At 46.0% G+C, this 22,775-nt stretch overlaps 1 protein-coding gene across 1 annotated transcript; it reads left to right on the top strand.

The window, feature by feature from the left end:
• Nucleotides 1–2,476: 2,476 nt before the first annotated feature.
• SCO1 (synthesis of cytochrome C oxidase 1) lies at nt 2,477–19,269 on the top strand. The gene is made up of 7 exons (XM_066586505.1): nt 2,477–2,600; nt 12,959–13,069; nt 13,315–13,405; nt 15,818–16,015; nt 16,228–16,320; nt 16,433–16,548; nt 18,950–19,269. The coding sequence occupies exons 1-7, from the start codon at nt 2,523–2,525 to the stop codon at nt 19,082–19,084; spliced, it is 822 nt and encodes a 273-aa protein (XP_066442602.1). The 5' UTR covers nt 2,477–2,522; the 3' UTR covers nt 19,085–19,269.
• The last annotated feature ends 3,506 nt before the right edge of the window (nt 19,270–22,775 follow it).

Below are 22,775 nucleotides of genomic sequence, written 5' to 3'. Positions count from 1 at the left end.
CCTCACATACGCACCGCTCCCCTCCATGCCTCCTCCTCCTCCTCACATACGCACCGCTCCCCTCCATGCCTCCTCCTCCTCACATACGCACCGCTCCCCTCCATGCCTCCTCCTCCTCACATACGCACCGCTCCCCTCCATGCCTCCTCCTCCTCACATACGCACCGCTCCCCTCCATGCCTCCTCCTCCTCACATACGCACCGCTCCCCTCCATGCCGCCTCCTCCTCCTCACATACGCACCGCTCCCCTCCATGCCTCCTCCTCCTCACATACGCACCGCTCCCCTCCATGCCTCCTCCTCCTCCTCACATACACACCGCTCCCCTCCATGCCTCCTCCTCACATACGCACCGCTCCCTTCCATGCCTCCTCCTCCTCACATACGCACCGCTCCCCTCCATGCCTCCTCCTCCTCACATACGCACCGCTCCCCTCCATGCCTCCTCCTCACATACGCACCGCTCCCCTCCATGCCTCCTCCTCACATACGCACCGCTCCCCTCCATGCCTCCTCCTCACATACGCACCGCTCCCCTCCATGCTTCCTCCTCCTCCTCACATACACACCGCTCCCCTCCATGCCTCCTCCTCCTCACATACGCACCGCTCCCCTCCATGCCTCCTCCTCCTCCTCACATACACACCGCTCCCCTCCATGCCTCCTCCTCACATACGCACCTCTCCCCTCCATGCCTCCTCCTCACATACGCACCGCTCCCCTCCATGCCTCCTCCTCACATACGCACCTCTCCCCTCCATGCCGCCTCCTCCTCACATACGCACCGCTCCCCTCCATGCCTCCTCCTCACATACGCACCGCTCCCCTCCATGCCTCCTCCTCACATACGCACCGCTCCCCTCCATGCCTCCTCCTCACATACGCACCGCTCCCCTCCATGCCTCCTCCTCACATACGCACCGCTCCCCTCCATGCCTCCTCCTCACATACGCACCGCTCCCCTCCATGCCTCCTCCTTCTCCTCACATACGCACCGCTCCCCTCCATGCCTCCTCCTTCTCCTCACATACGCACCGCTCCCCTCCATGCCTCCTCCTTCTCCTCACATACGCACCGCTCCCCTCCATGCCTCCTCCTTCTCCTCACATACGCACCGCTCCCCTCCATGCCTCCTCCTTCTCCTCACATACGCACCGCTCCCCTCCATGCCTCCTCCTCCTCACATACGCACCGCTCCCCTCCATGCCTCCTCCTTCTCCTCACATACGCACCTCTCCCCTCCATGCCTCCTCCTTCTCCTCACATACGCACCTCTCCCCTCCATGCCTCCTCCTTCTCCTCACATACGCACCTCTCCCCTCCATGCCTCCTCCTTCTCCTCACATACACACCTCTCCCCTCCATGCCTCCTCCTCACACACAGACCGCTCCCCTCCATGCCTCCTCCTCACACACAGACCGCTCCCCTCCATGCCTCCTCCTCACACACAGACCGCTCCCCTCCATGCCTCCCCCTCACACACAGACCGCTCCCCTCCATGCCTCCCCCTCACACACAGACCGCTCCCCTCCATGCCTCCCCCTCACACACACACGGCTCCCCTCCATGCCTCCTCCTCACACACACACGGCTCCCCTCCATGCCTCCTCCTCACACACGGCTCCCCTCCATGCCTCCTCCTCACACACACACGGCTCCCCTCCATGCCTCCTCCTCACACACACACGGCTCCCCTCCATGCCTCCTCCTCACACACACACGGCTCCCCTCCATGCCTCCTCCTCACACACACACGGCTCCCCTCCATGCCTCCTCCTCACACACACACCGCTCCCCTCCATGCCTCCTCCTCACACACACACCGCTCCCCTCCATGCCTCCTCCTCACACACACACCGCTCCCCTCCATGCCTCCTCCTCACACACACCGCTCCCCTCCATGCCTCCTCCTCACACACACCGCTCCCCTCCATGCCTCCCCCTCACACACAGACCGCTCCCCTCCATGCCTCCCCCTCACACACAGACCGCTCCCCTCCATGCCTCCCCCTCACACACTGCTCCCCTCCATGCCTCCCCCTCGCATACAGACTGTACCCCCCCATGCCTCCCCCCTCACATACACACTGTACCCCCCCCCCATGCCTCCCCCCTCACATACACACTGTATTCCCCCATGCCTCCCCCCTCACATACACACTGTACCCCCCCATGCCTCCCCCCTCACATACACACTGTACCCCCCCATGCCTCCTCCCTCACATACACACTGTACCCCCCCATGCCTCCTCCCTCACATACACACTGTATTCCCCCATGCCTCCCCCCTCACATACACACTGTACCCCCCATGCCTCCCCCCTCACACAGGCTAAACACCCCCCTTTCACACAAATCGCACAGACTGGTGAGATGCTCCCCGCGCTCACACAGCCGCATCTCCTCTGCAGCCACTCCTCTCCTCGCTCCCGCCTCGGCAGGAGAGTCACGTGACTGGGTCTGTCACCTGACCTTCTGACGTCGGTGCTCCTGTAGCCTGTTCACCTCTAGTCTCCCTGTCATGGCGGCGCAGTGTGCGGTACTGTGTTTTCGGTTGAGACAGAGAGAAGTCACACGGGAGCTCCGGAGCTCCTGCAGGGTGAGTGCTGGCTGCCATCATGTACTCTTCGCCGCTATATACTACACCCGTCATTATCAGTGACCCACTAATATATCCTACCCCTGTCATGATGTATATGACCCCCTCCGCAATATATCCTACACCTATCATGATATACATGACCCCCTCTGCAATATATCCTACACCTATCATGATATACATGACCCCCTCTGCAATATATCCTACACCTATCATGATATACATGACCCCCTCCGCAATATATCCTACACCTATCATGATATACATGACCCCCTCTGCAATATATCCTACACCTATCATGATATACATGACCCCCTCTGCAATATATCCTACCCCTGTCATGATATACATGACCCCCTCCGCAATATATCCTACACCTATCATGATATACATGACCCCCTCTGCAATATATCCTAACCTATCATGATATACATGACCCCCTCCGCAATATATCCTACACCTATCATGATATACATGACCCCCTCTGCAATATATCCTACACCTATCATGATATACATGACCCCCTCTGCAATATATCCTACCCCTGTCATGATATACATGACCCCCTCCGCAATATATCCTACACCTATCATGATATACATGACCCCCTCTGCAATATATCCTACACCTATCATGATATACATGACCCCCTCTGCAATATATCCTACCCCTGTCATGATATACATGACCCCCTCCGCAATATATCCTACACCTATCATGATATACATGACCCCCTCCGCAATATATCCTACCCCTATCATGATATACATGACCCCCTCCGCAATATATCCTACATCAATCATGATATACATGACCCCCCTCTGCAATATATCCTAACCTATCATGATATCCTTGCCCCCCTCCAATGTATCCTACACCTATCATGATATACATGACCTCCTCTGCAATATATCCTACACCTATCATGTTCAGTGACCCCCTCCCCAATGTATTCTACACCTGTGATGATCAGTGACCCCCTCCTCAATATATCCTATACCTATTATGATGTACATGACCCCCTCCCAAATATATCCTACACCTATCATGATCAGTGACCCCTCCCGATTATATCCTATACCTGTCATGATGTACATTACCTCCTCCCCAAAATATCATACACCTATCATGATCAGTGACCCCCTCCCCAATATATCCTATACCTTAATGATGTACATGCCCCTCTCCCCAATGTGTTCTACACCTATTGTGATTAGTAACCCCATGATCAAACCGGACCGAATAAAGGGGGTGCAGGTTGAGGGGCACTTGGGGAACAGCGACCACAATATAATCAACTTCCAGCTGTCAATCAATAAGAAGCCTCATCAGGGAGCGACAAATAAACTAAACTTTAGTAAGGCAAAATTTGATGAGCTTAGAACTACTATCGGTAACATTAATTGGGACAACATCCTCAAAAATAACGGTACAGAGGACAAATGGGAAAAGTTTAAAAGGATCCTAATCACCTCATGTGAGCAGTTCATTCCCTTTAAAAATAAAAGAAACTCAACTAAAAGGAAACCAATGTGGCTCGACAAGATGGTACGAGGGGCAATAAACGAAAAAAAGAAAGCGTTCAAACTACTAAAGCAACAAGGCAGCGAAGAAGCGCTAAAATCGTACAGGGAAAAAAATATGCAAAGATACGATCAAAACTGCCAAGGAGGAAGCAGAAGGAAGCAGAAAGACGGATCGCCAAAGAGAGCAAAAACAACCCCAAACTATTTTTCAACTATTTTAACAGCAAAAGGATTTGCAGGGAGAGCGCTGGCCCTTTAACAAATAATGCGGGAGAAATCATTGAAGATGATGGAGAGAAGGCAAATCTACTAAATAGTTTCTTTTCAAGCGTATTCACAAACGAAAAGGAAATGCCACACGAGATGCAGGGGAATAAAATGAACCCCTCACAAAATATCTCATACCTAACGCAGGAGGAAGTGCGGAACCGGTTAAAGAAGATTAAAATTGATAAATCGCCGGGCCCAGATGGATTACACCCAAGGATACTAAAGGAACTAAGTGACGAGATAGCTAGGCCGCTATACCTAATATTTCTAGACACTATCAAGACCGGGGTAGTACCATTGGATTGGCGCATTGCCAACGTGGTTCCAATTTATAAAAAGGGGACCAAAAGTGAGCCTGGTAACTACAGGCCGGTAAGTCTCACTTCAGTAACGGGAAAAATTTTCGAGGGGATTCTGAGAGACGCCATCGATGAGCACCTCAAGGAGAACAAGGGAATAACTCCTCACCAGCATGGATTCATGAAGGGTCGCTCATGTCAGACAAATCTGATCAGCTTCTACGATGAAGTAAGCTCTAAGCTGGACCAGGGAGAATCTATTGATCTTGTATATCTGGACTTCTCTAAAGCCTTTGACACCGTGCCACATAATAGGCTAATATACAAAATGAGGCAGCTCGGACTGGGCGAAAACGTGTGTAAGTGGGTAGAAAATTGGCTCAATGATAGAAAGCAGAGGGTGGTAATAAATGGTGCGTACTCTGATTGGACCACAGTCGCTAGCGGGGTGCCACAGGGTTCAGTATTAGGCCCCACTCTGTTCAACATATTTATCAATGACCTGATAGAGGGGCTGCACAGCAAAATATCAATATTTGCAGATGACACAAAATTATACAATATAATTAATGCAACGGAGGACAATGTGCGGCTACAAACGGACCTGGATAAGCTGGGGGCTTGGGCAGGAAAATGGCAAATGAAGTTCAATATGGATAAATGTAAGGTTATACATATGGGCAGGAGAAACGGATGTCACCAGTATACACTTCATGGGGCACTGCTAGGGAAAAGTGATATGGAAAAAGACCTGGGGGTACTAGTGGATTGTAGACTGAACTGGAGCAACCAATGCCAGTCAGCTGCTGCAAAGGCAAATAAACTCTTGGGATGCATTAAAAGAGGTACAGGGGCGAAGGACGAGAACATTATCCTTCCATTATATAAGGCACTTGTCAGGCCTCACATGGAATACTGCGTACAATTCTGGACACCGGTGCTCAGGAAAGATGTCACAGTACTGGAGGGGGTTCAAAGAAGGGCAACTAAATTAATACATGGAATGACTGGACTGGAATACCCAGAGAGGCTATCCAAATTGGGATTATTTACCCTGGAAAAAAGGCAGTTAAGGGGTGATCAAATAATGATGTATAAATACATGAGGGGACAATACAAGGATCTCTCCCAAGATCTGTTTATACCCAGGACTGCGACTGTAACAAGAGGGCATCCGCTACGTCTAGAAGAAAGCAGGTTTCATCACCAACATAGAAAGGGATTCTTTACTGTTAGAGCAGCTAGACTGAGGAACTCTCTGTCTGAGGATGTGGTGATGGCAAAATCCATAGAGGAGTTTAAAAGGGGACTTGATGTCTTTCTGGAGAGGAAGGACATTATAGGATATAAATCTAAGATTATTTGTTAATCCGGGTATACAGGCAAGTAGGAACTATTAGGGGTTGATCCAGGGAACAGTCTGATTGCCATTAGGGAGTTGGGAAGGAATTTTTTCCCCAAAAAGGCTATTGGCTTCTGGCCTTGGGGTTTTTTGCCTTCCTCTGGATCAACAAAACAGGAGGCTATACATGACCTGTTCCCAATGTATCCTACACTTATCATGTTCAGTGACGGCGTCCCCAATGTATCCTACACCTGTCGTGTTCAGTGAGCCCCTCCCCAATGTATCCTACCCCTATCATGTTCAGTGACGGCGTCCCCAATGTATCCTACACCTGTCGTGTTCAGTGAGTCCCTCCCCAATGTATCCTACCGCTATCATGTTCAGTGAGTCCCTCCCCAATGTATCCTACCGCTATCATGTTCAGTGAGTCCCTCCCCAATGTATCCTACCCCTATCATGTTCAGTGAGCCCCTCCCCAATGTATCCTACCCCTATCATGTTCAGTGAGCCCCTCCCCAATGTATCCTACACCTATCATGTTCAGTGAGCTCCTCCCCAATGTATCCTACACCTATCATGTTCAGTGAGCTCCTCCCCAATGTATTCTACACCTATCATGTTCACTGAGCTCCTCCCCAATGTATTCTACACCAGTCATGGTCAGTGAGCCCCTCCTCAATATATCCTTTACCTATCATGATGTACATGACCCCTTCCTGAATATATACTACACTTGTCATGATCAGTGACCCCCTCCCCAATATATCCTACACCTGTCATGCTCAGTGACCCCCTCCCCAATATATCCTATACCTGTCATGATCAGTGACCCCCCCCTCCCCAATATATCCTATACCTGTCATGATCAGTGACCCCCTCCCCAATATATCCTATACCTGTCATGATCAGTGACCCCCTCCCCAATATATCCTATACCTGTCATGATCAGTGACCCCCCCTCCCCAATATATCCTATACCTGTCATGATCAGTGACCCCCCCTCCCCAATATATCCTATACCTGTCATGATCAGTGACCCCCCTCCCCAATATATCCTATACCTGTCATGATCAGTGACCCCCCTCCCCAATATATCCTATACCTGTCATGATCAGTGACCCCCCCTCCCCAATATATCCTATACCTGTCATGATCAGTGACCCCCCCCCCTCCCCAATATATCCTATACCTATCATGATCAGTGACCCCCTCCCCAATATATCCTAGACCTATGATGATCAGACCCCCTCCCCAATATATCCTATACCTATCATGATATACATGACATGTTCCCAATGTATCCTATGCCTATTATGTTCAGTGAGCCCCTCCCCAATGTATCCTACACCTATCATGCTCAGTGAGCCCCTCCCCAATGTATCCTACACTTATCATGTTCAGTGAGACCCTCCCCAATGTATCCTACACCTATCATGTTCAGTGAGACCCTCCCCAATGTATCCTACACCTATCATGTTCAGTGAGACCCTCCCCAATGTATCCTACACCTATCATGTTCAGTGAGACCCTCCCCAATGTATCCTACACCTATCATGTTCAGTGAGACCCTCCCCAATGTATCCTACACCTATCATGTTCAGTGAGACCCTCCCCAATGTATCCTACACCTATCATGTTCAGTGAGACCCTCCCCAATGTATCCTACACCTATCATGTTCAGTGAGACCCTCCCCAATGTATCCTACACCTATCATGTTCAGTGAGACCCTCCCCAATGTATCCTACACCTATCATGTTCAGTGAGACCCTCCCCAATGTATCCTACACCTATCATGTTCAGTGAGACCCTCCCCAATGTATCCTACACCTATCATGTTCAGTGAGACCCTCCCCAATGTATCCTACACCTATCATGTTCAGTGAGACCCCCCCCAATGTATCCTACACCTATCATGTTCAGTGAGACCCCCCCCCCAATGTATCCTACACCTATCATGTTCAGTGAGACCCCCCCCCAATGTATCCTACACCTATCATGTTCAGTGAGACCCTCCCCAATGTATCCTACACTTATCATGTTCAGTGAGACCCCCCCCAATGTATCCTACACCTATCATGTTCAGTGAGACCCCCCCCCCAATGTATCCTACACCTATCATGTTCAGTGAGACCCCCCCAATGTATCCTACACCTATCATGTTCAGTGAGACCCCCCCCAATGTATCCTACACCTATCATGTTCAGTGAGACCCTCCCCAATGTATCCTACACCTATCATGTTCAATGAGACCCCCCCCCCAATGTATCCTACACCTATCATGTTCAATGAGACCCCCCCCAATGTATCCTACACCTATCATGTTCAGTGAGACCCTCCCCAATGTATCCTACACCTATAATGTTCAGTGAGACCCTCCCCAATGTATCCTACACCTATAATGTTCAGTGAGACCCCCTGCCCAATGTATCCTACACCTGTCATGTTCAGTGACCCCCTCCCCAATGAATCGTACACCTATCATGATATACATGACCCTCTCCCTAATGTATTCTATATCTATCATGATGTAAATGACCCCCTCCCAAATTTATCCTACACCTATCATGATCAGTGACCCCTCCCCTTAATATATCATATACCTATCAAGATCATGAACCCCCTCCCAATATTTTCTATATGTGTCATGATGTACATGACCCTCTCCCAAAATATATCATACCTATCATGTTCAGTGACCCCCTCCCCAATATATCTTACACCTATCATGTTCAGTGACCCCCTCCCCAATATATCTTACACCTGTCATGTTCAGTGACCCCTTCCCCGATGTATTCTAGGCCTGTCATGGTCAGTGACCCCCTTCCCAATATATCCTTTGCGTATTATGATGTACATTACCCCCTCCCAAATTTATCCTACACCTGTCATGATCAGTGACCCCCTCCCCAATATGTTTTAAGTAAAAAAGTTATGCGCTCGTGGAAGAAGCAATTGGGACAAGCAAGATGTAAACACTGTCCATCCTGTGAGAGACGGAAAGCATGTAAAACAGAATAGAATGGCACTTACTCGGAAGGAGGGGGGTGTATGGAACAAGAAGCCCCCTCCTCTGTGTGCCGACTCCTCAAAGTCCTCTCCGTCGTCGATGGAAATCGCGAAAACCAAGTTGATTAATCCAGTTTTAATTAAATAAAATCAAATTTACAGGAAGGCAACGCGTTTCGGTGCGACATGCACCTTTTTCAAGCCTATGTGAACATATGTTAGAATACAGATTTACTCACATTTATAGATGTCAGGATAACACTTTCCTTCTGTGTATAGCGCCATTTTTTGGGTGGAGCTACATGATTCAGAAGGGAGGAGTCTGTGGTGGTAGGTTGGTGTGTATCACGTGTTCCGTTTGGTGACGTGGCCGCATAGGCCGGAAGTGTTACGTGGCGTTATGTGTTTTTTACTTTCACTTTTGTGTTGCGTGGTCACGCTGATTGTGCGTGCCACGTCATCACGGAGGGTTCTCGGTCATGGGACCTAATGACGCGATCACGCTGTTAGTGCGTGCCGCGTCATTCTGGAAGAACCTGTAGATGGATGACGCCGGCACGTCTAGTGTGCGTGCCCCGTCATCACGGAGGGTTCTCGGTCATGTGACCTGATGACGCGACCGCGCTGACAGTGTGTGCCGCGTCATTCTGGAGGAACCTGTAGGTGGAGGACGCCGGCACGTCGGGCGTACGTGCCGCTCGTGATGTGAGTCACGTGATTAAAAGTTGATGCTCAGACAAAGCAATTACAACTTTTAATCACGTGATCGCGTCATTAGGTCCCATGACCGAGAACCCTCCGTGATGACGTGGCACGCACAATCAGCATGACCACGCAACACAAAAGTGAAAGTAAAAAACACATAACGCCACGTAACACTTCCGGCCTATGCGGCCACGTCACCAAACGGAACACGTGATACACACCAACCTACCACCACAGACTCCTCCCTTCTGAATCACGTAGCTCCACCCAAAAAATGGCGCTATACACAGAAGGAAAGTGTTATCCTGACATCTATAAACGTGAGTAAATCTGTATTCTAACATATGTTCACATAGGCTTGAAAAAGGTGCATGTCGCACCGAAACGCGTTGCCTTCCTGTAAATTTGATTTTATTTAATTAAAACTGGATTAATCAACTTGGTTTTTGCGATTTCCATCGACGACGGAGAGGACTTTGAGGAGTCGGCACACAGAGGAGGGGGCTTCTTGTTCCATACACCCCCCTCCTTCCGAGTAAGTGCCATTCTATTCTGTTTTACATGCTTTCCGTCTCTCACGGGATGGACAGTGTTTACATCTTGCTTGTCCCAATTGCTTCTTCCACGAGCGCATAACTTTTTTACTTAAAACCTATTGTTTGTTTTCTCTTTGGGGGCCCACTCTCCTGGCGAGAGTCCCCCCTTTATTGTCATTGCAGCTCTCCTCCTTCACGGAGGATTGGAGAAAAGCACATTGGGGAGCCTGCTCAATATCCATTTGGCGCTGTCTGAACTATTGTGTGTTTTATACCCCTCCCCAATATATCCTACACCTGTCATGATCAGTGACTCCCTCCCCAATATATCCTACACCTATCATGTCCAGTGACCCCCCTCCCCAAAGTATCATATAACTATCATGATATACATGAGCCCTTTCCAATGTATTCTATACCTACCCCCCCCCCCTCCTAAGTAGTATCCAATGTATACTACACCTATTATGTTCAGTGACCCCCTCCCCAATGTATCCTACCCCTGTCATGGTCAGTGACCCCCCCCCCCTCTCCCCAATATACCAAACAACTGTCATGATCAGTGACCCCCCCCCCAATATATCATATACTTATCGTGATCAGTGACCCCCCCCCCCAATGTATCCTACATCTGTCATGATCAGTGACCCCCCTCCCCAATATATCCTACATATGTCATGTTCAGTGACCCCTTCCCCAATGTATCCTACACCTATAATGTTTAGTGACCCCCTCCCTAATGTATCCTACACCTGTCAGTCAGTGACCCCCCCCTCCAATATATCCTATACCCATCATGATATACATGACCCCCTCCCCAATATATCCTATACCTATCATGATGTACAAGACCCATTCCCCAATGTATTCTACACCTATTGTGATCAGTGACCCCCTCCCTAATGTATCCTACACCTGTCATGATCAGTGACCCCCTCCCCAATATATCCTACACCTATCATGTCCAGTGACCCCCCCCCCCTCCCCAAAGTATCATATAACTATCATGATATACATGAGCCCTTTCCAATGTATTCTATACCTACCCCCCCCCTCCTAAGTAGTATCCAATGTATACTACACCTGTCATGATCAGTGACTCCCTCCCCAATATATCCTACACCTGTCATGATCAGTGACTCCCTCCCCAATATATCCTACACCTGTCATGATCAGTGACCCCCTCCCCAATATATCCTACACCTATCATGTCCAGTGACCCCCCTCCCCAAAGTATCATATAACTATCATGATATACATGACCCCCTCCCCAATATACCTATACCTATCATGATGTACAAGACCCATTCCCCAATGTATTCTACACCTATTGTGATCAGTGACTCCCTCCCCAATATATCCTACACCTGTCATGATCAGTGACCCCCTCCCCAATATATCCTACACCTATCATGTTCAGTGACCCCTTCCCCAATGTATCCTACACCTATAATGTTTAGTGACCCCCTCCCTAATGTATCCTACACCTGTCAGTCAGTGACCCCCCCCCCCTCCAATATATCCTATACCCATCATGATATACATGACCCCCTCCCCAATATACCTATACCTATCATGATGTACAAGACCCATTCCCCAATGTATTCTACACCTATTGTGATCAGTGACCCCCTCCCTAATGTATCCTACACCTATCATGATCAGTGACTCCCTCCCCAATATATCCTACACCTGTCATGGTTAGTGACCCCCGCCTCAATGTATCCTACGCCAGTCATGGTCAGTGACCCCTCCCCAATATATCCAATACCTATCATAATCAGTGACTCCTCCCCAATATATCCAATACCTATCATGATCAGTGACCCCTCCCCAATATATCCAATACCTATCATGATCAGTGACCCCTCCCCAATATATCCAATACCTATCATGATCAGTGACCCCTCCCCAATATATCCAATACCTATCATGATCAGTGACCCTCCCCAATATATCCAATACCTATCATGATCAGTGACCCTCCCCAATATATCCAATACCTATCATGATCAGTGACCCCTTCTCAATATATCCTACAGCTATCACGGTCAGTGACCCCTCCCCAATATATCCAATACCTATTATGATCAGTGACCCCCTCCCCAATATATCCAATACCTATCATGATCAGTGACCCCTCCCCAATATATCCAATACCTATCATGATCAGTGACCCCTTCTCAATATATCCTACAGCTATCATGGTCAGTGACCCCTCCCCAATATATCCTACAGCTATCATGGTCAGTGACCCCTCCCCAATATATCCTACAGCTATCATGGTCAGTGACCCCTCCCCAATATATCCTACAGCTATCATGGTCAGTGACCTCTCCCCAATATATCCTACAGCCATCATGGTCAGTGACCCCCTCCCCAATACATCCTACTCCCAAATACACATCCCCAGTGGTGTATCTGGGTTGCCGCCCTCAGTGACATGCCCCGCTCCCCTCTATGCTCCCAGTCACTCCTAAACAAAACTTCATGAAAGGGAATTAAAAATATCCAATAATCTTATTTTAGATTTACGATTAGTCAGTCATTCAAACGAGCAAAAGTGAACAGCAGTCATTCCGTCTACTCCCCCCTCATACCCCTATAGATCCCACAACCCTATATATGCTACAATCATATATCCTACACTTTTGCTGTTGCTTCCTCCAGATTCTTAATATTTCGTGTATGACATGGCGGAGCCGCGCCAGTTCCGGTCGGTTACTGAGTACGCTTCCCCCACCACCGCCAGGATGCAAGCAGGAGGAACCAAAACCAGGGGTAAGAGTAATACCTCCTAATGAAGGTCTCTCTTGTTTTGGGGAGGTTGCATGCTGTCGAGACGAGCCTACGTTACGGGTCGGCTCCGTCGCTTCATCTTCTGCGTCTCCGCTTCCAGGGGAAGGACGGATGTGAAGTGTTCGTAGCTCACGGTCTCTGACACCCCCTTCTGTTTGTGAAGAGAGATTGTCAGAGAAACTCCTTTGGGGTTTTGGTCTAACCCTCTTTGCTTTCTGTCCTAGTAGCCTATTTCCTGGAAGTCTCTGGCGATCACCGTCGTGTTGGGTGGAGCTCTGATGGCGGGCATGAAATACATGAAAAAGGAAAAAGAGGAAAGTGAGTTTACAGAGGAGGGGGCATGTATCTACCAATAGGTCCCATCACCAGCAGGGGGTGCTGACGCCTCTGCTGCCCGCTCCGACCCTGCTGTACTGGGCGCATATTAACACAATTCCAGCAACCTGATTGGTTCTGTTTCACAATTCTAGCTACCTGATTGGTGAATGGGGCAGAAGTGCGGATGAAGATGTTAATATGCGTACTGGGCAGCTCCTAAGGGGCCGTTTACACCAAACGATTATCGGTTGAATGAGCGAGTGACATCAGCGTCGCTCAAACGATCAGTGAATGAGCCAACAACAGCAAGCGTCTTCTCATGACCGGCCCTCTTTGTTTCTTTTATGGCTAGTTAACCCCTTAAGGACGCAGCCCTTTAATTTTTTTCAGTTTTTCCTTCCCAAAAGTGGAATTAAATGGAAAAAAATTCTTTGGGTGGGTCCTGTTTTTATGATGTACACACTGTGGCAACAATGACATGAGTTGGTCAGTATGACTATGACAATACTACATTTTATTTAAAAAAAAACAACTTTTTTGCTTTACTATTTGTAATTAAACAAAATATCTTGAGAAGAAAATAAAATCTTCTACCGCCATCCGCTGACCGCCATAATTTAAAAAATTTTTTTGTCATTGTTCCATAAGCATTAGAGTTGAGCGAACATACTCTGTCGAGCTTGATGCTCGTTCGAGTATTAGCGTACTCGATGGTGCTTGTTACTGGAACGAACATCAAGCCGTGTCTGACCCCTCCCCAGTTTTTGGCTCCTCCCCGCCGTGACGCAGCGTGCGTCATTGGCAAATTTTTTGTCTGGCAGGAGAGAGACAGAGAGAGACACGAATCTAGAAAAAAAAAAGCTCAGCACCCGGCGTCCCACATACAAAAATGCTCGAGTCTCCCATTGTAGCCAATGGGGTTCATTACTCGAGTAGAGTTCTCGAATTTTACAAAAAGCTCGACTCAATTAACGCGGGCCCGAGCCTTTGGGTGCTCGCTCATCTCTAACCAGCATAGTTGTGTGAGGTCTCATTTTTTGGCAGGACGTCGTGTAATTTCTATTGGCACAATGTTGTTTTATCACTTATTACGTTTTTTTCTTGGAGATGAGGTAACCAAATAGGCGCAATTCTGCATTTCGTAATTTTTTTTGTCTTACTGGTAACGTTCAACGTACGGGAAGAATAATGACTTACTTTGATCGATCTGACTTTTCTGCTCAATGTCCTGGGACGGATTTGATTTGCAGAACCCATGCGGGAGATCCGCGAATCAAGACGACCATAGGGATGCATTAGCGTCCGCAAAAAAATTTAAAGCATGTGGATCGCACGGGGAAAAAAATTGCGGCATGCTGCATTTTTCTGCAGATCCCACACTGGCTGCTTCCACTGAAGTCAGTGGAAGCAGTCATATCTGCAGCACACCCACAGCTGACACTGTGGGCGTGGCAGGGATCCCGCGGGGAAGCAGGGGATTTAAAAAAAAAAAACCCGCACCGCGCATGCGTCGGCCGGTGCACTCAGACACATCCGCTGTGCTCCGGAAAGAAGATCCGTCTGCGACCGAGGAGACACGCGCTGGATCCGGAGAGGTGAGCAAATGTCCCATGGCTACGGGAATGCAACGAATTTGTGCAGGATTCCGTACTCAGAATCCGTCCGTGCCGTGGACATGAGCCCTCACGGACACAGCCATGACATATTATAAATATGAAAAAGGGGTTCTTAAATTTCCTTTTTTTTTTTTTCTAGTATAAGTTTTTTTTTAAACCTTTTTTTCACTGTATTTTTCGTCCCTGCAGGGAACTTGAACTTGTGGTGGTTCGATGGCTCAAGTAGTATAATGTAATACCATAGTATTACATTATATCGTGATCTGACAGGCGTGGTATAATGACCAACGCTGTGAGGGTACAGAAGGCCAGCGGGCTTCCATGGCAACTGAACAACACCTTGTGATTGCAGGGTGGGGGTAGGGGGGCCCTTAAACTTTGATCCGTGGATGCAAAAGCCACAGACAGTGGCATTTAAAGTGTTAACAGCCAAAATCAACGTTTATGCAAACCGTAGCTGTCGGTGGCGGGTGTCAGCTGTACGAAACAGCCGTCATTGTATGGAGCGGGATCGGCTCCTGAACACACGGGACGTCCTGTGTCGTGTTTGTTTAGGAACGAATACCCCTTGACTGCTGCAGCCAATGGGGCGACAACGATCGGCATCCGTCTGCTTTTGCTATTATCGCATTTGCAGTGATACTATCGTCCATCAACCAGACAACCCCTTTAATAGTGGGATCCGCAGATTGGTGCTCCCTCCTTCCCACCCCTGATAAAAGTCCTCGATGTCAGTCAGTTTCAGTATGAATTCATAATAATAATGGTTAACACTTCGTTTTCTTTCCTGACGCAGAAATTGAGCGGGAGAGGAACCGATCGCTGGGGAAGCCATTACTCGGCGGACCATTCTCTTTGATCGATCACCACGGGCTCCCCAAGACGGATCAGCACTTCCTGGGCCAGTGGGTCCTGTTGTACTTTGGGTTCACCCACTGTCCTGACATCTGCCCGGAAGAGATGGAGAAGATGATACAAGCCGTGGACAAAATTGGTAAACTCCTGTGTTTTATCCCTGCCCAGTGACCCAGCTTTCCCAGACTACTGGCGGCTGCATACTCTGATAACGTGCCGATTCTGGGAAAGCTAGGTGACCGGCTTTCCCATAAACAGATGGATGGGCTAGTACTGAGTAGAAGCTCCGTGCGAGAGCAGGAAGGTATAGTAGGACTTTCATTAGTAATCGCCCCTATGTAATGTTTGCAGATGCTCTTGAGGAAGTGCCCAACCTCATCCCTCTGTTCATCACTGTCGATCCTGAACGGGATGATAAAGATGCAGTGGCGAAATATATTAAAGGTACGTGACGTTACTGCGGGTCCCTCCTGGCTGGGATAGAGAGGATGGAGGCAATTGGTGCAGTTCTGCTCTCTGTAAACCCCATCCCAATAATAACTTGTCTTCTGTGCAGAATTTTCCCCAAAGCTGGTGGGTCTGACCGGCACTGTGGAGCAGATCGAGCAAGTGACCAAGGCGTACAGGGTGTACTTCAGCCCAGGACCAAAGGATGACGACAGCGACTACATTGTGAGTGACGTGGTCATGTCTGTGGTGTCTCTGTCTCTTCTTGCCTCCAGTACTCCAGTGACGCAGCGAGGTCAGGTGGTACCTGGTGCAGAAAGTTTTTTTTGTCACCCCCTCCCTGAGTGATAGCACCCAGGGCAGCCCGCACCTCCCTTCCTACCCCACTGCGGTACTTATATCCCTTGTACACAGGGCGCCGGCTGCAGGATTACCACTTTTACCACGGGAGTCAGAACAATTATCTGGTAATGTATGCAATTTTTGGCAAAAAAAATTACAAAAATAAGTAAAAAAAAAATAATTACAGAATAAAAGAAATATATATACCTAAAAAAGAAAATGACCCAAAGCCGATGCCAACCAAAACCGTTGCTATATCCGCCCTGTAATGCACAACTATACATATTTTATATATCAAAACGTCTGAAAGAACATGAGGAACCCGTTCCCATACTTTATTTTTGCGTAAATTTACTAAATTAAAAAACATAAATTACAGAAAATTTCTTCTTTAACTTTTTTCCGTTTTTTTGGGGGGTACAGCAGTAAAAGCACTACATGAGTAAAATCCCTAAAAAGTTTCTGGTCCTTAACCCCTTAAGGACACGGCCTATTTTGGCGCTGAGGACCAAGCGATTTTTTTGGTATTTTTCCATCTCCATTTTTCAAAAGCCATAACTTTTTTATTTTTCCGTCGACGCGGCCGTATAAGGGCTTGTTTTTTGCGTGGCGAGCTGTAGTTTTTATCGGTGCCACTTTTGGGTACATAGACTATATCGTAAATTTTTTTTTTTTTATGATAACGGAGAGAAAACGCATCAATTCTGCCATAGATTTCTTTTTCTTTTTTTTACAGCGTTAATCATGCAGCATAAATGACACACTAAATTTTTTCTGCGGGTCGGTACGGTAACAGCGATTCCAAAATTGTTATATTTTTTTTTAGGTTTTTACACTTTTTTGCAATAAAACCCCCTTTTTTTTGGAAATCTTTTTTTTTCTCTATAGCTGCATTCAAAGTCCTGTAACTTTTTTTTATTTTTCTATGTACGGAGCTCTATGAGGGCTTATTTTTTGCTAGACAAGCTGTAGTTTTTATTGGTACCATTTTGGGGAATGAACGGCTTTTTTGATCACTTTTATTGCATTTTTTGTGAGGCAAAATGCTAAAAATTAGCATTTTGCCTCTGTTTTTTACCGTTTTTTTACGCTTTTTGTCGTACAAAATAAAAAGTGTGTTCAACTTTTTGTACACGTCGTTACGGACGCGACAATACCCAATATGTGGGGTTTTACTTTTTTTCCCCCCCTTTTTTATGCTAATATTAGAAAAAGCATAAAAAAGGGGTTTTTTTTTTACATATTTTTTTTACAATTTTCTTTTTTTTACACTTTTCTTTTCTTTTTTTTACACTGTTTGTGTCCCTCTGAGGGACTTGCAGCACTGTGCCTATGATCGCTGTCATAAGGCATGGCAGAGCTACTGCTCTGCCATGCCTTATCGCTTGTACAGCGATTATAGGTATAGGCAATACAGGACGCCAGTGTCTGGCGTCCTGTTGCTATGGTGACAGGCCAGGCTCTCGCAATGACATCGCGAGAGCCGGCCGGAGACACAGAGGGAGCGCGATCCCTCTGTGAACTCTTTCCCTGCCGCGATCTACTTGGATCGCGGCAGGGAAGGAGTTAACAGCGGGGCGCCGGCTGTGACTGACAGCTGGCTCCCGCTGCGGGATAGCGTGGGATCTTATGTGATCTCGCGCTATCCCCAGGACATACCGGTACGTCCTGTTGCGGGAAGTACCAGGCTCCCAGGACGTACCGGTACGTCCTGGAGCGGGAAGGGGTTAAGGACCTGGTTGCTTATACCTAAAGGGGTTAAAATTAGAGATGAGCGAACGTATTCGGTAAAGCACTACTCGTCCGAGTAATGTGCTTTATCCGAGTATCTCCCTGCTCGTCCTGAAAGATTCGGGGAGCGCCGCGGAGCGGGGAGCTGCAGGGGAGAGCCTGGAGGAACGGAGGGGAGATCTCTCTCTCCTTCTCTCCCGCCCGCTCTGCCCCGCTCCCCGCCGCAACTCACCTGTCAGCAGCGGCGCTCCCCGAATCTTTCAGGACGAGCGGGGAGGTACTCGGATAAAGCACATTACTCGGACGAGTAGTGCTTTACCGAGTACGTTCGCTCATCTCTAGTTAAAATGCATAGATTACAAGATGCCTCCTGCTGGCCATCTCCAGAAGCACATTATATTGCTGGTAGTATAATGCTCCATACCTCCCCATCTCAGCGTAGTGTGACAGATCCACGTGTGGTGCCCATGAACCTAAGGTTGGCCACAGTCATTGTATGAAGATTGATGGTATGTAATGCTCGCCCTCTAACCTCCTCCCTCCTCCGGCACAGGTGGACCACAGCATTGTCATGTACCTGGTGGGACCCGATGGCAGCTTTGTAGATTATTACGGCCAGAATAAGACAAGTTCAGAAATCGCAGACTCAGTAGCTATTCATATGACGCGAGAGAAGCTGACAAGATAGCTGCATCGCCATCCTCGGTCCGTACGTGGGAGCAGGACTTCTCCTATCAAGGTGGCAGCTGCTGCTTTACACCCTTATTTTTATATATATATTTAATATATATAAAACCTTTTTTTTTACTCCTATTTGCTGCTGTTATGAGCGGTGATTGTAATGAAGAAATCTGATTAAATATTCTAAAATGTGGGAAATGATTTTTTTCTATATATAAATCCTCTGTTTTATATATTTTTGTGATGCAGTTCTAGTCTTGTACTTAGAGGGCAGCATGAGGGTGAATGCCCTCGGAGAGATCTGCACAGCGTTTCCCGCACGTGAATTCCGCAGTGGCAATGTTCTATTGAAGCTAATAGCTTTCTGCCTGCCAACGCACAAACGCGGATTTCTACCGCAGGTTTACGCAAGCAGGAAAAAAATTGCAGCATGTTCTATTTTACGCGGATTTCCGCAACGGGGGAGGGGGTGGTGGGGGGCTCTATTGATATCAAGGAATGCAGACCGCGGAAAAGTAGTTATATTATATAGTAGTTATATTCTTGTACATAGGAGGCAGTATTATAGTAGTTATATTCTTGTACATAGGGGGCAGTATTATAGTAGTTATATACTTGTACATAGGGGGCAGTATTATAGTAGTTATATTCTTGTACATAGGGGGCAGTATTATAGTAGTTATATTCTTGTACATAGGAGGCAGTATTATAGTAGTTATATTCTTGTACATAGGGGGCAGTATTATAGTAGTTATATACTTGTACATAGAGGGCAGTATTATAGTAGTTATATTCTTGTACATAGGGGGCAGTATTATAGTAGTTATATTCTTGTACATAGGGAGCAGTATTATAGTAGTTATATTCTTGTACATAGGGAGCAGTATTATAGTAGTTATATTCTTGTACATAGGGGGCAGTATTATAGTAGTTATATTCTTGTACATAGAGGACAGTATTATAGTAGTTATATCCTTCTACATAGGGGACAGTATTATAGTAGTTATATTCTTGTACGTAGGGAGCAGTATTATAGTAGTTATATTCTTGTACATAGGGGGCAGTATTATAGTAGTTATATTCTTGTACATAGGGGGCAGTATTATAGTAGTTATATTCTTGTACATAGGAGGCAGTATTATAGTAGTTATATTCTTGTACATAGGAGGCAGTATTATAGTAGTTATATTCTTGTACATAGGAGGCAGTATTATAGTAGTTATATTGTACATAGGGAGCAGTATTATAGTAGTTATATTCTTGTACGTAGGAGCAGTATTATAGTAGTTATACTCTTGTACATAGGGGGCAGTATTATAGTAGTTATATTCATGTACATAGTAGCAGTATTATAGTAGTTATATTCTTGTACATAGGGAGCAGTATTATAGTAGTAATATTCTTGTACATGGGGGCAGTATTATAGTGGTTATATTCTTGTACACAGGGGCAGTATTATAGTAGGTATATTCTTGTACATAGGGGGGCAGTATTATAGTAGTTATATTCTTGTACGTAGGGAGCAGTATTATAGTAGTTATATTCTTGTACATAGGGGGCAGTATTATAGTAGTTATATTCTTGTACATAGGGGGCAGTATTATAGTAGTTATATTCTTGTACATAGGGGGCAGTATTATAGTAGTTATATTCCTATACATAGGGGGCAGTATTATAGCAGTTATATTCTTGTACATAGGAGGCAGTATTATAGTAGTTATATTCTTGTACATAGGGGGCAGTATTATAGTAGTTATATTCTTGTACATAGGGGGCAGTATTATACTAGTTATATTCTTGTACATAGGAGCAGTATTATAGTAGTTATATTCTTGTACATAGGGGGCAGTATTATAGTAGTTATATTCGTGTACGTAGGGGCAGTATTATAGTGGTTATATACTTGTACATAGGGGTTAGTATTATAGTGGTTATATTCTTGTACATAGGGGTTAGTATTATAGTGGTTATATTCTTGTACATAGGGGGCTGTATTATAGTGGTTATATTCTTGTACATAGGGGGCTGTATTATAGTAGTTATATTCTTGTACATAGGAGGCAGTATTATAGTAGTTATATTCTTGTACATAGGGGGCAGTATTGTAGTAGTTATATTCTTGTACATAGCGGACAGTATTATAGTAGTTATATTCTTGTACATAGCGGACAGTATTATAGTAGTTATATTCTTGTACATAGGGGGCAGTATTATAGTAGTTATATTCTTGTACATAGGAGGCAGTATTATAGTAGTTATATTCTTGTACAGAGGAGGCAGTATTATAGTAGCTATATTCTTGTACACAATAGGCAGTATTATAGTAGTTATATACTTGTAAATAAGGGGCAGTATTATAGTAGTTATATTCTTGTACATAGGGGGTAGTATTATAGTAGCTATATTCTTGTACACAATAGGCAGTATTATAGTAGTTATATACTTGTAAATAAGGGGCAGTATTATAGTAGTTATATTCTTGTACATAGGGGACACTATTATAGTAGCTATATTCTTGTACATAGGGGGCAGTATTATAGTAGTTATACTCTTGTACATAGGGAGCAGTATTATAGTAGTTATATTCTTGTACATAGGGAGCAGTATTATAGTAGTTATATTCTTGTACATAGGGGCAGTATTATAGTACTTATAATCTTGTACATAGGAGGCAGTATTACAGTAGTTATTCTTGTACATAGGGGGGCAGTATTATAGTAGTTGTATTCTTGTACATAGGAGGAATAGTACTGTGGTCAGATTCTTGTATGTAGCAGCCAACTGACCAGATCACATAGCTGCAGTCAGTGTCTCTGCTGTGGCCTTACTCCTGTCTTGTAACCCATTTTTATGCAATAGTTATATTCTTGTACATAGGAGCAGTATTATAGTAGTTATATTCTTGTACATAGGGGGCAGTATTATAGTAGTTATATTCTTGTACATAGAGGACAGTATTATAGTAGTTATATCCTTCTACATAGGGGACAGTATTATAGTAGTTATATTCTTGTACGTAGGGAGCAGTATTATAGTAGTTATATTCTTGTACATAGGGGGCAGTATTATAGTAGTTATATTCTTGTACATAGGGGGCAGTATTATAGTAGTTATATTCTTGTACATAGGAGGCAGTATTATAGTAGTTATATTGTACATAGGGAGCAGTATTATAGTAGTTATATTCTTGTACGTAGGAGCAGTATTATAGTAGTTATACTCTTGTACATAGGGGGCAGTATTATAGTAGTTATATTCATGTACATAGTAGCAGTATTATAGTAGTTATATTCTTGTACATAGGGAGCAGTATTATAGTAGTTATATTCTTGTACATAGGGGGCAGTATTATAGTAGTTATATTCTTGTACATAGGGGGCAGTATTATAGTAGTTATATTCTTGTACATAGGGGGCAGTATTATAGTAGTTATATTCCTATACATAGGGGGCAGTATTATAGCAGTTATATTCTTGTACATAGGAGGCAGTATTATAGTAGTTATATTCTTGTACATAGGGGGCAGTATTATAGTAGTTATATTCTTGTACATAGGGGGCAGTATTATACTAGTTATATTCTTGTACATAGGAGCAGTATTATAGTAGTTATATTCTTGTACATAGGGGGCAGTATTATAGTAGTTATATTCGTGTACGTAGGGGCAGTATTATAGTGGTTATATACTTGTACATAGG

Source organism: Eleutherodactylus coqui, chromosome 13 (genome assembly GCF_035609145.1).
Source record: "Eleutherodactylus coqui strain aEleCoq1 chromosome 13, aEleCoq1.hap1, whole genome shotgun sequence".
Classification (NCBI taxonomy): domain Eukaryota; kingdom Metazoa; phylum Chordata; class Amphibia; order Anura; family Eleutherodactylidae; genus Eleutherodactylus; species Eleutherodactylus coqui.
The sequence above is the reverse complement of the archived record's forward strand: the minus strand, read 5'-3'. Positions and strand labels throughout refer to the sequence as shown.